The sequence below is a fragment of the Artemia franciscana genome, chromosome 4 (assembly GCF_032884065.1).
Source record: "Artemia franciscana chromosome 4, ASM3288406v1, whole genome shotgun sequence".
NCBI classification, from domain to species: Eukaryota; Metazoa; Arthropoda; class Branchiopoda; order Anostraca; family Artemiidae; genus Artemia; species Artemia franciscana.
Window position 1 is genome coordinate 6,960,117 of NC_088866.1, and position 17,998 is coordinate 6,978,114.

Consider the following 17,998-nt stretch of genomic DNA (forward strand, 5'->3'; position numbering starts at 1 on the left):
TTTGAGTCAAACAGTCATTCAAAGAACTGTCTGACAAGCCCAATTATAGTCATTAGTGGGTATGTGAAATTATAATATTTTCATGTTAACAAATTTTCTTCAAAAACCCTCATTTCGTTAGCTAACTACTACTACTTCTAATGACTCACTGCAGCCCAAGCCACCTGAGGGCAACACAGCTACGCATACACCTCTTCTAATTTCCTTTAAACCCTTTCTTATGACCTCATCCTGAGACGACTTGCTTTCGGTTTGGCCCTAGGTGGTTGCACAAGAAGGATGGTCTTGGGCAATATGTCATCCTTCATCCTTAGAACGTGTCCTAGGTATGAAAACCTTTCTCTCATTGTAGCTCTATAATGCAGGATAGAACCATATTTTTCATACAGTTTACTGTTTGAAATACGGTAAGTTAAATGAGTACCCAAAGCAATCCATAGATAATTCCTCTGGAAAACATCTAATAAATCTCCATCCGTCTCCCAAAGCACCCACGTTTTAGAAAAATACTTGATCACTGTCATTGCTGTAGTTTCTAATATTTTAGTGTTAGGTGCAGACTTATCTTCATATTCTTCCAAAAAAATTTCAACTGTGAAGAAAACCTGGGTCGGGTTATCCTACTTTTAACATCTTTCCTGCATCCACCATCTTTACTTATACTACAACTTCGGTAAATGAAGCTATCCACTCGACCCATCTTCTCGTTAAGATGCATCACCTATTTACCTTCATTTATTCACGATCTAAGCGACTTAAGTCTTTTTAACATTAACCTATTTTTGCACCCTGGACAAAATAGACGGAAATACGTAGCTTTGCATAAAGATCCGATACAAGACATTAGTTAATGTAAACAAAAAAGTCAATATATATCATTAACGCAGTCAAACAGGGACAAAGCTTTTAGAATAGGCTTAGATGATTTTTCTCACAGGTGTGGATGCAACATTTAAAGGTATATTTGGTAAACTTGGCTACAGCCACATATAGGAATGAATTTGGGAAACAATACATTATCAGGAGAGACAGAACTAATGGAACCAAAAGGGGAGTTGTAATTTGCTTAAAAATAACATTTACTTTGCCAGTATTGAGGTTGATATAGAAGAAATCTGTCAATTGAGTGCGGGACTTGTTACTGTAAAACAACACTAGGTGACAGCAGGTTTTTAATTTTATTCAATGTAAACAATTACAGTGAGAACAATCCCATTGTTGGTGACCTAAGCAATGAGGATCTGACTATATTGGGTGATTTTAATCCCCATAGTAAAGTATTAAGGCTGTATTATTAATAGGAATCTAAATTGGAATCTCCACATAGATTACACTAAAGCAGCATGTATCAGAAGACTAATGTCAGGAAATCACTAACAAGGGCCACTTGGGGTAGCAGAGCCAAATTTTAGATATAATTTTTTTCAAAAAATACATTAGACCAAAGCTTGAATACGCTGCAGCAATATACCATTCAGCTCCACAATCAACCCTTAAAAGACTTGATACTATACAGAATTCAGCTCTGAGGATTTACTTTGGAGCAAGAAATACAACATCAGTACCATTCCTGATATCAGCAAATGGCCTAGAGAATTTGGAAACAAGAAGCAGCATTGCAGTATAGCAGTATTGAAATATACCAAGAAACCGTAGACTGCTGACAAAACACATCAGTAAAATCAAGAATAGTAAAACCAGTATTTACTGGTTTTTATCACGGCCAACAGTCATATCGGTTTACATAGTTTTATTACAGCAAAAGGCCCGTTTCCATAAATTAGAATTTATTTAAAGCTTATTTTTTAGCGCAAATTTTGCCGAACTACCCAGGAATTACATATATCCTTGTTCTTTAAGTGTGGATCATGTAACTTTTTTGGATTTTTATAGTTGGAGAAATAATGTCACAAAAACTCCGAAATAAAAATTACATCTGAGATTTAAATTTTGAGAAAAGTAATGTAATCTGTAACCTGAAGTTTTACTCTTAAAAAGACATAACATCTTATACTTAGGCCCTTTGAGACTCTAATTCCAAGGATCCATAATCCATGCACCATAATCTTTCTACGGGGAAAAACCGTAAATTTGAGATGGAAGCTTGAAATGTCTACCATACACTTGTAAACTCTATCATAAGGTTCCACCATAGGATTTTCCTGATATTCTGAATCTAGGGATGTGATTTTAATTAATATTGTTTGACTTCATGTGGGTTTTCCTTCTTCTTTGAAAATCAGTCAAATTTTCTTAAGCTTATAGCTTTTTATGGGCATCATTAAACTTGATGGATCTTATATGTCCTATACATATTTTGAATCAGCATCAAAAGGCAATTCTTTGGATGTATTAATTTCTATTCAAAATCGTTTTTTATTCTTTGTGAAAGTTTCCAACTCCTTACAGTTTTCTACTAAGAACTGTTTGACGTAAAATAATATTTACAGAACATCGATCTAGAGTTCTTATGCTAACTTAAACTACCCAGGGGTGAATCTCCAGCATTTTTATTGGGGGGGGGGAGAGGGGTCCATATCCGGATAGTCAAGGGGCATGGGGCATATATTTTTTCTTGACATTATTAGGGGGGAAATGCTCCCCCCCCAACGGCGCCCTTGAAACTACATTCAAGTACAAGAATAATTTGGATGCTGAACTATCATACTTTCCTGCATATTGAAATATTTCCTGTCAAGAGTTGTTGGAACTGAAATTTCTACCATCATGCTTTATTGTGACTTAAACTTATTTATTACTCAAACGAGAAAAAATCTTATCTGAAACGGTCCAGAATGACATATCATCTACTGGTCAAACACAATCAGAATGGTCCTTGAGGTTGGTTAGCGCCTAGGGAAAATATAATTACAGTGCAACCCTCCTGAATAAAACCTAAGAAGACAGCAAAATCAAAGTAAAAAGTTTGATCAAAACAGGCAACCCCTCTGCCTTGCCACCCAGGGCAGCAACCCTGGTTTATCAGTTCCCTCTAGATAGCTCAGAATCTAATTTGTTACGTTATGCCAAGATAGTAGTTGATGCTGTTTGTAAAGTATTTTGTATTTCAAATACAACAAAACAGTATAAATGGTATAGGCTATTATTGCATAATAGGTATGAGGTAGATATATATTAAAATATTCAGGCAAATCACACAGCCTACTGGTATCTTACCTTAGCCAACATTAGGTAGGCCTATCAGTGAAAGTCATTGATTTTGCAAAACTAGCAATAGGGCACCAATAGGCGACAGTGTTTACCTACATACTGCTTTATATTTAAAAGGTCCTGAAGTTCCAAAAATTCTAGTAACATTAAGAATAGGCCTGGCCAAGCTCTTTTCAAGAAGCATGGCTTAAAACTATTTTTAAAGAAAAGAGCTTTGCTGTACTAGTGGCCAATTCTTCTTTTATCGGAACAATCAAGAAAGCAGCACTTTCTAAGGTTATACGGTGATTTAATATTTTTTTGGCTCATTTTCTGCTTATTAGTAACATAAGTTCTTTATTTTTAAAAATTTGCTACGAACTTGCTTCCAGAATACAGCTATAAATTGAAGGTCGATCTTTTTAAAAACTGAGTTCCTGATTTTTCAAAATTTTTAAAACGTATATTGTGTAAGTTTTCATTTGACCAATTTAAAGAATTAGTTTTCATTTTTGGTGTCCTTGGTACTTTAAATCTTACATCTACTACTTCAAAAATCACTCAAGCCAATTCAACCAACACAAGAAACAAGCACAAACGGAATGAGAGGAAATAGTTACTTATGTCCTTTTTTTACGTTGAATACTTTTAAATATGTTTAAATGCTTTTAGAGCTTTAGAATACTTCTTCATGATTTAACTCAGAGGAGTTGATGCTAAAATTTTCTCAAATAATAATATGCCAGACCCCATGACACCATTAAAACCGTGGCATTTTGCAAAAAGGGACCAAGTCCACTTTCCCTTAGTTTACAGGAGATAAAAAAAATATCAAAAGGTACAATGAAAAAATATTCCTCATCAATCAGAATTTGAGAAACTTGAAACTTTAAAGACTGATTCCTGATTAAATTTCCGATCCGAATTAGCCGGAAATATCCCAATTGCTTAATTGTTCGTTTTTTAGATAAGAGACTTATGCTCTTTTTTTAAGCCCTTTAAGCTTTTAAATCTTTAAGGCAAGATTTCTTTCTAGATTAACACTCAATTTGAGCGTTTTATTTATTATTTTTTTTTTTTTGACTTATCTAAAGTTCTTATATTAATGCAACGTGTTTGAATATCTGCAATAGAGGCTTACGATAGGCATTATTATATTATAGTTATAGATATTATTGCAGTTTAGTGATTATTAAATAAAAAAAAACTAGTTTTTTTAACTGAAAGTAAGGAGCGACATTAAAACTTAAAACGAACAGAAATTACTCCGTATATGAAATGGGTTGTCCCCTCCGCAGTCCCTCGCTCTTTACGCTAAAGCTTTTAATTGTTTTAAAAGTAGAATTGTGGCAAAGAGTCAAACTTTAGCGTAAAGAGCGAGGGACTGCGGAGGGGACAACCCATTTCATATACGGAGTAATTTCTGTTCGTTTTAAGTTTTAATGTCGCTCCTTACTTTCAGTTAAAAAAACTAGTTTTTTTTTATTTAATTTCTGAACGTTTTTGAATTAATGCATGTTTGATTTAGGCTCTCCGCACATAAATTATTGAAATGAAATTAGTATATTAATTGTTTTTGGCTAAATGGCTTTCTCTTAGTTTTAATCAGACGATTTTGAGAAATAAGGGGTGGGGAAGGAGACCTAGCTGCCCTCCAATTTTTCGGTTACTTAAAAAGGCTACTAGAACTTTTAATTTTCAACGAACGTTTTTATTAGTAAAAAATATACGTAACTTAAGAATTAACTTACGTAACAAACTTTCATATTCTTATATTTTTATTATGTGTACGAGGGGGTTTGTACCTTCGTTAATACCTCGCTTTTTACACTAAATCGTAAGTTTTGTCCCAATTCTTTAAGAATGACCCCTGAATCAAAAAGGCCATAGAATAAGTAGTTGAAATTACTAAAAATATTTTAGCATAAAGAGCGAGGTATTTATCTCCTCCTAAATACCTCGCTCTTTATGCTAAAGTATTGTTAGAACCCCTCATATGCGTAATAATCTCTGTTCGTTTTAAATTTCAATGCTATTCCTTACTTTCATTTGAAAAAACGTTTTCATGTTTATTTTTTCATTGTTTTTTTTATAGTAATGCTAGAAAATCCTGCGCCCTTTTCATTGAATTTTTCTTCCCCCATGACATATTCCTCAAAGGAAAGATCCTCCCACAAAGCCCTCTCCCATCAACCCCACCCCCAAACCAAAAAATCCCCATGAAAACGTCTGTACATTTCCCAATAACCATTACTATATGTAAACACTGGTCAAAGTTTGTAACTTGCAGCCCCTCCCCCAGGGATTGTGGGGGAGTAAGTCATTCCCAAAGACATAGTTATTATGGTTTTTCACTATGCGGAACAAAATGGCTATCTTAAAATTTTAATCTGTTGACTTTTGGAAAAAAATTAGCGTGGGAGGGGGCCTATTTGCCCTCCAATTTTTTTATCACTTAAAAAGGGCACTAGAACTTTTCATTTCCGTAAGAATGAGCCCTCTTGCGACACTCTAAGACCACCTGGTCGATACTATGACCCCTGGAAAAAAAAAAACAACAAACAAACAAATAAACACGCACCCGTGATTTGTCTTCTGGCAAAAAATATGAAATTCCACATTTTTTTAGATAGGAGCTTGAAATTTTTGCTATAGAGTTCTCTGATATGCCGAATGCGATAGTGTGATTTTCGTTAAGATTCTATGACTTTTAGGGGATGTTTCCCCCTTTTTTCCAAAATAGGGCAAATTTTCTCAGGCTCGTAACTTTTGATGACAAAGACTAAATTAATTGAAAGTTATATATTTAGAATCAGCGTGAAAATTCGATTCTTTTGATGTATCTTTTAGCATCAAAATTCCGTTTTTTAGAGTTCCGTTTACTATTGAGCCGGGTCGCCCCTTACTACAGTTCTTTACCACGAACTGTTTGAGAAGAAAATAATTCGGTATTTCGGGGCTTCTGACATTATTACTCCTTTGCGGAAGTTAGGCTCAAAATTGAAAAAGGATTAAATTTTTTCTCTGGGCCCCTTCCACCTCTTAGTTCGTTTATTTTCCCGTTAGTTTTCACCTGTTTTCGCTTTATAGTTGTGTTATCTCTCAGCAGTTCTTTCGTTAGTTGAGTTATGGTTGTGGTATATATGTTTTATCGCTCGTATAGTTGTGTTATTTTCAAATTATACTCCATAATAGAGAGGCTCCGAACACCCAGCATTGTATATGAAGCTCTGAATTTGACTTTTTTCTAATGTGACCAGACTCGTCCTGCGCCCTTTTCATTGAATTTTTTCCCCCATGGCATATTTCTCCAAGGAAAGATCCTCCCACATAGCCCCCTCCCTTAACCCTACCCCCAAAACCAAAAAAATCCCCCTGAAAACGTCTGTACACTTCCCAATAACCATTATTATATGTAAACACTGGTTGAAGCTTGTAACTTGCAGCCCCTCCCCCAGGGACTGTGGGGGAGTAAGTCATCCCCAAATACATAGTTATTATGATTTTCGACTATGCTGAACAAAATGGCTATCTCAAAATTTTGATCCGTTCACTTTGGGAAAAAAATGAGCGTGGGAGGGGGCCTAGATGCCCTCCAATTTTTTTGGTCACTTAAAAAGGGCACTAGAACTTTTCATTTCCGTTAGAATGAGCCCTCTTGCGACATTCTAGAACAACTTGGTCGATACGATGACCCCTGGAAAAAAAAACAAAAAAAAAAAAACAAATAAACACGCACCCGTGATTTGTCTTCTGGCAAAAAATGCAAAATTCCACATTTTTGTAGATAGGAGCTTGAAACTTCTGCAGTAGTGTTCTCTGATACGCTGAATCTGATGGTGTCATTTTCGTTAAGATCCTACGACTTTTAGGGGGTGTTTCCCCCTATTTTCCTAAATAAGGCAAATTTTCTCAGGCTCGTAACTTTTGACGGCTAAGACTAAACTTGATGAAACTTATATATTTAAAATCAGCATTAAAATGCGATTCTTATGATGTAGCTATTGATATCAAAATTCAATTTTTTAGAGTTTTGGTTACTATTGAGCCGGATCGCTCCTTACTACAGTTCGTTACCACGAACTGTTTGATAGGTGCTATAGAAGTTTAACCTCGTTCAGTCTGACCTTGTGTTCTAGTTAAGATTTTGGAAAACGGATTCGCTTTGCTGAGCATTTATATTTTACAAATATTTGCCAAAAAGGCACTGATTTTTCCGAGGAAAAGCGAGCTTTTAGTTCATACACATGCGCTTTTGAAACAGTGAAAGAAGATTATACGTCTCTCCAGCCTTTAAAATTTCAGTTACACGTCTAACTCGCTGACTTTGGAGTCAATATGAAAACCCTTAGGAGAAGAAGAAACTGAATGAAATTAGAACATGAGTAGACAAACCATGGTTTGTAAGAAAAAAAAATAACAATTTGCGAATTGAAAAATAATCTTAAGTTATTTATTTATTTTATACTTTTTTAACAGAGTCAATCCTAAGTTTTAGGGAATACCCTTGTGAATGTATCAAACAGATCATGGTAACAAACTGTAATAAGGAACAACTCGGCCCAATACAACCTAAAACTAAAAAAAATAAAATTTTGAGAGAAACTGAAACATTAAAAGAATTGTCTTTGAAGCTGACTCTAAACATATGAACTCATTAGGCATAATGATACCTATCAAAAGCTAAGACCCTGAGAAAATTTGTCTGATTTTCAAAAAAGGGTGGAAACATCCCCAAATTGTCGAGTTATTTTAATGAAAATCACACCATCATATTCAAATAAAAAAACACTCGTGTAGAGGTTTTAAGTTCCTATCTATAAAAATATAGAACTTTTCATTTTTTACCAGAAAAAAGATCAAGGATGCGTGTTTATTTGTTTGTTTTCCTGGCATGGTTTGAAAAACGATCACAAATTAAATAAAGAAAAATAAGTTTTTTAAATGAAAGTAAGGACATGAAAGTATCCTATCTATAAAAATATGGATTTTTTCTTTAAAGAAAAAAGATCACGAATGCGTGTTTGTTTGTTTGTTTTTCTGGCATGGTTTGGAAAACGATCAGGAATTAAATAAAGAAAAATAAGTTTTTTTAACTGAAAGTAAGGACATGAAAGTAAGGAAAATCACGCCATCATATTCAAAATATCAAAAAACCCTCATGTAGAGGTTTCAAGTTCCTGTCTATAAAATATGGATTTTTTTTTTTTTTTTTTTTTTTTTTTTTTTTTTTTTTTTTTTTTTTTTTTTTTTTTTTTTTTTTTTTTTTTTTTTAGAAAAAAGATCACGAATGCGTGTTTGTTTGTTTGTTTTCCTGGCATGGTTTGAAAAAGGGTCAAAAATCAAATAAAAAACAACACATTTTGTAGCTGAAAGTAAGGACATGGGAAGATAGAAACGCTCGTCAATGGCCGAATTTCAAAGGCATTTTGTGTTTTGAATCCCACTTTAGACTAATTCTTTTCTATTTTAGCTTGGTTTGCAGTAAAAAATATTTTGTAAAATATTGCGACTATTTTTTAACCATCGATAGAATTTTTTTGTACAAGTGTAAAAAATTTCAATTTGACTATTTAGTTTCTGCTCATTCTCTATGGCTCTTGTTGATATCGAAGAAGTATAGAGTCAAGCAGTTGATTAATTTTACTAAAAAGCAAGTTTTTTAACTGAAAGTAAGGAGAAACATCAAAACTTAAAAATAATAAGAATTATTTTGTATATGAGGAGGACAGCCTCTTCCTTAACCCTCGCTCTTTGCGCTAAAGTTTGACTTTTTGTCGAAATTCTTCAAAAAAAGACAACTCAAGCACAAGGGCTGTTAAATTTGAATGACAAGCATTTTTAAAGATATTTAAGACTTTATCATAAAGAGCGAGGGTCGACGAAGGGGCAACCCCAACATATACGGACTAATTCCTGTTCGTTTTAGTTTTTAATGTTACTCCTTACTTTTCGTTTAAAAAATTGTTTTTTTCAATTAATAAAATTAAAGTCGATCAATTGCTTGGTTGCACTATGTGCTACGTACAATCAAGAAACAGATTTGAAAAAAATTACAACTTTTACTCAGGCCACCTTTGGATAGGTTCATATTGCAGTATGGTTATCTCCATACTTCTTCGATATCAACAAGAGACTTAGAGAATGAGTAGATACTCAATTACACTCCAATTGTTATACCAATTGTATAGCAATTGTTATCTCCAATTATTACATAATTACATAATTACAGATAGTGCTATCTAACTTATTAATCACATAGCAATAATTAACTTTCTTTTACAAATAAAATTCTATAATAAATAAATTCTTTTTCTTTAATAAGAAATTCCAACACACCCTTAGAAACTTGACAGATCATGCTTACTAACACATTAATTAAATAGCAATAATTTTTTACAATTTTTTTTTTACAAATTAAATAAAACTGTTTTTCCTTTGTTATCTGATATCACATGAAAAATAAGGTTGCAATAATTCAGTTCTCCAGACTTTTAGAAATGTGAAGAGGAATCTAGTTTTTTGAATCGACAATCTTTACACTGGGGGATTGGTTTCGATATCGTTTCTAGTATAAATGGATGACGTTGTATTATCTTTAAGAGAATTCGCTGATTTTTTTTTTCTTGTCCGCTAGGCTAAAATTTGTTGAAGACAGATTAAAATTCTCTTAAGCACACAAGAGAACAGTCCATTCAAAAGTCTCGGCTTCAACAAGAGGGAAATGTTGCAATTACAGCTGCCAGGCCCTTTGTTAAACTGATGGGGGAGGGTGGATAAGAGGGCATTACCAAAGAGCAACTTATAGGGTAGAAACTGGCACTAGTGTCGGAAAAGAGCCGCTAATACTTTCTGTCTTTTTGGTCTTCTTTGTTTTTTTTCAGGCTTCGTAATTGTGTTTTTTTCAGAAACTGAAGTCCGACAATTAATACTGCAATAATTTTGACAATTATACTAATTACACTAATTTTAACACATCATCACACTAAAAAATGCCGAGAAACACCAAGCGTTAGATGGTGTTGGTAATTTTTTTTGTCGAAACTAGCGCCAGTTTGCTTGCGCAAGTTACCCATAGTCTTTGGGTACTACAACAATTCTAGATTCCGTCATGAACCGTTCTCAACGACGATTTTAAAACATAAAAAATCAGTAATTGAAAGTATAAAAAGCATTTACCTAGATGGAGCTTTAAATCATTAGCTGATTGCGCTGATTCAATTGCTTTTCGTTTATGGAGTTCCAAAGCCTGCTGCCTAAGCATTACTTCGCGCTCTGCTAAAGTTAAACTATTCTGAAGGATTCGCTCTTTCTCTTCTAAACGGCGTATGACCTGGTTTTGAGCTTCCACTTGAAGCCCTAATGTAGATACCTATAAAGTAGGGTGTTTTATTTGTGTTTTTCAAAGTGACGTGGCTTCATAAACCCAATTTTTAAAAGAGGATCGCACGTATATGAGCGGTTGATTCGCTCAAACGTCAACTAAACAACAACAACAAGTAGGGTGTTTGAAGCAAGCTTGAACCAGTGCACTGCAGAACTAATCTTTTCACTAATTCATTCGTTCCTTTTTTTACTAGTGTAATAAATCGTGCTTAGTACTTAGTGTATTGTAAAAGGTAGCGATTTTTCTGATGTCATACCTTAAACTTGGTATACTTTTCCCAGACCACACTACGCCTCTATGACGAACAAATAAACGTTCAAATGGGGATAAATCCATTTATCTTGACAGTAAAAACAGGTTAGTTGCGACACTAGCCTATAACTACGATAGCTATTTTAACTAAATGATTCTTAATCAAAATCAAAGACTTAGCCACAAAAACAGTAATGGCAACTGAAATACAGGGTGGGCCAAAAATCACGCACCGCATCCAAAGGTAGTTTTTAAACCTTTAATAAATTTATTGTCTCAAGAAACCAATGAATAATAAACTACTTTTGCAGGAATTACATTCAATTTAACGTGGTTTCATAAAAGCTCATATTTTTTTTCATACATATAAAATCGCAGTATCCACACTTCGTTTTAAAAAATTCGCTCGCAGTTCGGCGGCAGTAGTAGCAATAGTAGTATTTCAAGTGGTAGTAGCGCTAATAGTAGTTGTAGGAGGATACGTAGTACAGCGAACAGCAGCATTAGTTACTAAGTTGTAGTGGTAGTAGTAGTAGCAGGATTAGTAGTAGTAGGTAATAGTAGGTAAAGTAGTAGTAGTAGGTGGTAGTAGTAATATCAGCGAATCTTCGGTAGGAAATAGTGAAGAACTAACACAAAAAAAAAAAAAAATGGGCAAAACAGCTGAAAAATAATATGCTGAGCTAGAGTTTATTATTATTTATTTAAAATTAATGTATTTAAATTAATTCTTTATTTATTATCATATTACTTATACCAATTTTTGGTTGTCAAACAACAACTAAGGAACTTGGCTAAGATACTGGCTTCATTAAATATATCAGGAAATAAGTAACAATTTTGTTAATATTGAGTTATTATAGAGTTTAGTTCAGAAGAGGAGATAAGCTGAACTGTTATGATAGCAAGTTGAAAACCTAATTTTCTTTAAGGATTAACAATTTGAAATTCACTGTCAGTTGAATTATATCCCAGGTCCCCAATAATCCTTGGATATTCCAAGTTTTACAATATTAATTGTTCTGTTATAGCGGTTCCATCCCTGGTGATACCAACTTGTGGCACACATATAGGAGGTGTCCCGACTGACAAACCAGCATATCTCGACGACACCGACGAAATTGCTGAAACGCCTAAGGACCTACAAGTCGTTGCTAACAAAGTTCTTAAAGCGACTAGCTCTTTCGGAATGATCATAAATACATCCAAAACCAAGACCATGTCCTGCTCATGAAAGCGGCAAGATACGATTAAGTCTGAGCTGGAACCTAACGGAGAGAGTCCAGTGGGTCGAAGAGATCCCCTATCTTGGCAGTCTTATTACCAATTACAAGAACCACACCAAAGATTAAAAAGACGGCCCACCCCCAAAAGTTCCTGTTTCAAAGCCTTTATACCCATATAGTAAAGCAAGGATTTGTCTCTACGACTAAGACACGATTATTTTATACTTTGATTGTCACCATCACAATATACTCATGTGAAACATGGACGCTGAAGGTAGACGACCAGTGTCGACTCGCAGCGTTTGAAACTAAAAGTCTCCACCACATTGCCTGTGTTACCTACCTTGATTGAGTCTCAAACTTCGAACGCCTTGTGTGCCTTAAAATCCAACTAACAATCAAACAGTTCGTGGTAACGAACTGCAAGTAAGGAGCGACAAGGCTCAATAGAAACCAAAACTCTAAAAAACAAAGTTTTGATATCAATAGAAACATCAAAAGAATTGGATTTTTATGCTGATTCCAAGCATATAAGTTTCATCAAGCTTAGTTTTACCTGTCAAAGGTTATAAGCCTGAGAAAAATTGTCTTATTTTGGAAAAAAGGGGGAAACACCCCCTAAAAGTCATAGAATCACACCATCAGATTCAGTGTATCAGAGAACCCTCAAGTAGAGGTTTCAGGCTCCTATCTGCAAAAATGTGGAATTTTGTATTTTTGGCCAGAAGAAAGATCACGGATGCGTGTTTATTTTTTTTTTCCCAGGTGTGACCGCATCGACCTAGTGGTCACAGAATATCGCAAAAGGACTCATTCGAAAGGAAATTAAAAGTTCTAGTGCCCTTTTTAAGTGACCGACAAAATAGGAGGGCAACTAGGCCTCCTTCCCCGCTCATTACCCCCCTAACGTCACCAATGAAAATTTTGAGCCATTTTGTTCAGCATAGTCGAAAAATCTAATAACTATGTTTTTGAAGATGACTTAGCCCAGCAGAGTCCAAAAGGAAAGGGCTGTAAGTTGTGAACTTCGCCTATTGTTTACGTGTAGTATTGGTAACCGCAAACTGCACAGACGCTTTCAGGGGAGATTTTTTTCTAGCTGGGGCGGGGTCGGGGATGACGTTGGAGGATCTTTCCAAGGAAGAATTTTTACATAGGGGAAGACAATTTTCCATGAAGGAGGCGCAACATTTACCAGCATTATTTAAAAGACGATCAGAAATGAAATAAATAACAAACAAGTTTTTTTCAACTGAAAGTAAGGAGCAACATTAAAACTTAAAACGAACAGAAATTATTATGTATATAAGGGGCTCACCCCCTCGTAAATACCTAGCTCTTTACGCTAAACTTTTTTTTAGCACTTTCAAAAGAGATGTTTATTCTAATTAAACCGCTTTTGTGATTCTGGGGTCACCCTTAAAGAACTAGTAGTAAATTCAAACTTCAGCGTACACAGCGAGGTATTGATGACAGAGCGAAACCCCTCATACACGTAATAATTTCTGTTCGTTTTAAGTTGTGATGTTGCTCCTTACTTTCAGTTGAAAAACTTGTTTTGTTTTTATTTAATCCTCACCAAGGTCCAATTCGTCGGCTCTGTCTCGTCAAACGGAGGAGTCACTTTCGTCTCCCAAAAATCATCTTTGAAGGCCAAACTCGCGGTTCTCGTCCTCGCGGTCATCCCCCAAAAGAGGTGAAACGAAAACTTTACGCCAAATCACCTTTCCGACCTTCTTCGCCTAGCAGAAGACCGTTAGGCATATCGACGTCATTATGGAGAAAGACGCCCCAAGACGACCTTTAAAGACAGGCGGGACTTAAGACAAGTAAATCATTCTATTTATCATTATTTTTCTACTCTTCGTTGTGCTTGTTCAGTGGCACAGTCTCGAAAGTACAGGTTTTAGTGCGCTGTCAGCACAGAACCTATCCAGGCACAGATGCCCCAAGACTAGCATCCAGGACGGAAGCGACTTAAGGCCAGTAAGGCAGTCTATTTATTATTATTTTTATACTCTTCGTTGTGCTTGTTCAATGGCACAGTCTCGCAAGTATAAGTTTTGGTACGCTGATGGATGGACGGGACTTGAGTCAAGTAAGTCATTCTATTCATTTTTATTTTTCTACTCTTCGTTGTGCTTGTTTAGTGGCACAGTGTCGCGAGTATAGGTTTTGGTACGCTGTCAGCACGAAACCTATCCAGGTACAGAGGCCCCAAGACTACCTTCGAGGACGGACGCGACTTAAGTCAAGTAAGTCATTCTATTTATTTTTATTTTTCTACTCTTCGTTGTGCTTGTTTAGTGGCACAATGTCGCAAGTATATGTTTTTGTACACTGTCAGAACAAAACCTATCCAAGCACAGAGGCCCCAAGACGACCTTTGAGGACAGACGGGACTTAAGTCAAGTAAGTCATTCTATTGTACAGACGCGCCAAGACTACCTTCGAGGACGGACGGAACTTAAGTCAAGTAAGTCTTTCCATTTATTATTGTTTTTCTACTCTTCGTTGTGCTAGCAGGACACCATGCTGTAGATTGATTTTTGTATCTAGCTTTAATATGATTGTACAATGCCCATAATGAATTACTGGAGTAACTAGGAATGGTTATAATTAACATAACACTGTGGAGGCAATAAAAAAAAAAAAAAAAACAACTTCTGTACCTTACATAATTGTTAAATGTTTGTGCTTTCTGTTTTATAATATATAAAAGCAAAGCAAAGTCTTACCTGTTCTTCTAGAAGTTAATAGATCTTCTTCTTCTAGAAGATGTCTTAGTTTAAAAATTCTTACCTGTTCTTCCAGAAGTACCTTCTCTTCTCTCTGAAGCTTTTGAACTTGCTGGGATTTAATCCTTTCTGACATGAGCTTAAAGTTGGCATCATCCTTCTCTCGCAACTGCTGGATCAACCGTGAGTTTTGCTCCTGCATATCTTCATACGCTTGTCCTGTCACTTCCATTTCGTTTAGAAGAGCTTCCTCTTCCTTTAAAAACAGTAATATTTTAACAATACCTCAAATTAAACTATTCACTAGAGAAAGAAGAGCATAACAAAACGATAAAAGTTGGCACAATTTGGGCCAAAATTTGGAAGGGAACGGGGGGTCAAAATGTAAAAGGTACATTTCTAGGCAATAATCAGTTCCCCAACTGTTCTGAGAAGGCAACTCCTTCGAACCAGTCTTGGTAGCACGGTGCCCTCCTTCAAAGGCACATATGCAGTATTTTTAACGTGAGGGGGGGGCAATAATAAAACATCTTTATTTGATAATTTGAGTAACGAGAGCCCAGAAAATTGAGAAAATTTGGGATTTTGGGGGAGGAGTGGGGGCCTAAGGGCTATTCTGGGTACGTCCCTGTTCCACCGTCCGTTCCTATGCAAACGTACCTATAGAACAAATTTTTAATGTACTGCAAAACTAATCAGAAAGTATTCTCAGTAACGAAATAGCTAAGAATTTGTTCAGTAATGAGATTATAATAAAGCGCGTAAGGAAAGTGGAGGAGGGAGGGGAAGAGAGGCCCAACTAGTTATCGGTAGTAAAAGTAACAACTTCTGAATAAAATTTTTTACTTCTGTTCTTTGACTTGGGTCATTTAATAATAGGCCAAAAAGGAAGAGGAGGAGGTTGCCCGATCCAGGGAAGTGTCTTCACGTGGGTGAGCACCCAGTTAGCTTCTGCTTTAGATTAATGTAAAAATAAATAAATAATATCCTACCCAAAAATAAAACCAGAAAAAAGACGTGGTTAAAATAAGTTGAATCTTCCCTCAGATAAAAATTTACTATTGGTACACTATTCTTCTTAGAAGAGAGTAAAGTTTTATGATTAGAAGGTAGCCTTGAACTAATAGATTCCAATATGTCAAGATGTCCAAGTAAAAGTTCTGGAGATGAGATTATAAAAATTAGATTAATATAAATTAGAAACAAAACTCAATAAAACCAAACAGCGAGAAATTTGAGGTCATGACAACAAACGCTCGAGGGCCGATGACTCGAGCTGCCTACCATAGAGTACGGATGGAGCCAACAAAATCCCAAATAGCCTTATTGCTAACCGAAGGGCTTGAAAAAACAAACCTTTTTGGCAAGTATACAGTAAAAATAGTTCCTTTCCCGAAAATTTTCAATAAGGATTCCGAAAATTTCACTCTAAATTCATACAGTGGCGTTACGCTGCTTGGTAATTTTCGTTGGACAAAATGCCTTTTGCCAGCCGATGGGCTTGAGAAACAAGCCTTTTTGACAATTATACAGTAAAAAGAGTTCCTTTCCCGAAAAATTTTCAAAAAAGATTCCGAAAATTTCACTCTAATCCGACATATCAGCCGAAATTCATACAGTGGCGTTACGCTGCTTGGTAACTTACGCTGGACAAAATGCCTTTTCGCCAGCCGAAGGGCTTGAGAAAACAAGCATTTATGGCAAGTATACAGCAAAAGGAGTTGCTTTCCCGAAAAATTTTCAAGAAAGATTCTGAAAATTTCACTCTAATCAGAAGTATCAGCCAAAATTCAAACAGTGGCGTTACGCTGCTTGGTAATTTTTGTTGCAAAAAAATGCCTTTTTGCCAGCCGAAGGGCTTGAGAAAACAAGCCTTTTTGGAAAGTATACGGCAAAAAGAGTTCCTTTCCCAAAAAAATTTCAAGAAAGATTCCAAAAATTTCCCTCTCATCAGAAGCATCAGCCAAAATTCATAAACTGGCGTTATGCTGCTTGGTAATTTTCATTAAACAAAATTTATCGTTTTCTGTCATAATCTATAAAATAATATGGTTTGATGAACCGCAACAATAACTCCTCTAATAATCTTTTACACTGAACCAAATATGACCCAGGTAACCACTAAAAATAATTCTGAAAGTACTGCCAATCACACTAAGCGTCTTTTGGGTTTTTTGAGGAGAATTAGAAGGATGGACGGAGAAAATTTTTCTGGTTTGGTTTAAAAAGGAGAAGCAAGTAAAAGAGGATGGTGCTATTTTTCTGAAGAGCCATGGTTGATGAAACACCGTCATTTGCTTCTTCTAATTTATTTACTTATTGTATATTTCAGTCAAAGTCTTTATTGTGCTAACGACCATAATCGCACGTGACAAATATGGCCAAAAAGCTATCTTTAACGACTTGTGTTCCAAAAAAGAAATTAGCTAATTAATTAGCAAATTAATAAATTCTCATAAAGTCAAAACTAATAATACATGTTCTTCTATTCCTCTATTCTTCTTCTCTGGAAACTACTTCTGAGCTGAATTTCGAAATTTACTAAATTTAATACAGGAGACTTAGAAGGGAAGTACATTTCTCAATTATTAAAACATGTTAACGCTAATATAGAAATGATCCAAAATACTTCAAAATACTCCCCCCCCCCCTGTACGATAGTTGTCTTAAAGGGATGGAAGGAGTGGGAGGTGAGAGCGTACTTACCAATGAACTTACCAATTTCTGGGCAGCAACTTGTTTTTGTAATGTATGAGCCAAATCTTCAAGCTGCTTGATCTTTTTTAGTGCATCTTCTTCAGCCATCTTTTTTCTATCTTCTCTCTTTGTATCCTGCATTTTTTTAATTTGATTTTTCAATTCTTCTACTTCTTGTCGAAGTTTCTTTTCAGACGCTAAAATTTGTGCTTTCTCGCGCATATCTTTACTTGCCCCTTTATGAAGGTCTAGAAGTAGCTTCATTTCGCGTTGGTCTGCAAGAGCTTTCCTAAAGAGGAAAAATACTTTTTTCTTTAAATTCCAGTTGCTATCCATTCACATTTACACAGATGCCTCTTTTTTCTGACGCGCAATGGTTCAGCTCAAACTGAAAAACTCCAACAAAACACAAACGGCCAAAACGACGACGTATTGAAAAAAAAGAGAAAAAAAAAAGATTTATCTCCGCAAGAAAAGTCCGGCCCAAATTTTTGACATAATGTAACAGAATAGCATTACTCAGGTAAAATATTATTTTATGTTTTTTT

The 17,998-nt window shown here is 35.3% G+C and overlaps 1 protein-coding gene across 1 annotated transcript in view; it reads right to left on the minus strand.

The window, feature by feature from the left end:
* The window catches only part of LOC136025926 (E3 ubiquitin-protein ligase Bre1-like), a gene marked incomplete in the record, with an annotated part of 103,657 nt that overhangs the window by 8,472 nt on the left and 77,187 nt on the right, over window positions 1–17,998 (minus strand). The window contains 3 exon segments of the mRNA XM_065702007.1: window positions 10,330–10,522; window positions 14,818–15,009; window positions 17,472–17,739. Coding sequence (XP_065558079.1) covers window positions 10,330–10,522; window positions 14,818–15,009; window positions 17,472–17,739 — 653 coding nt within the window.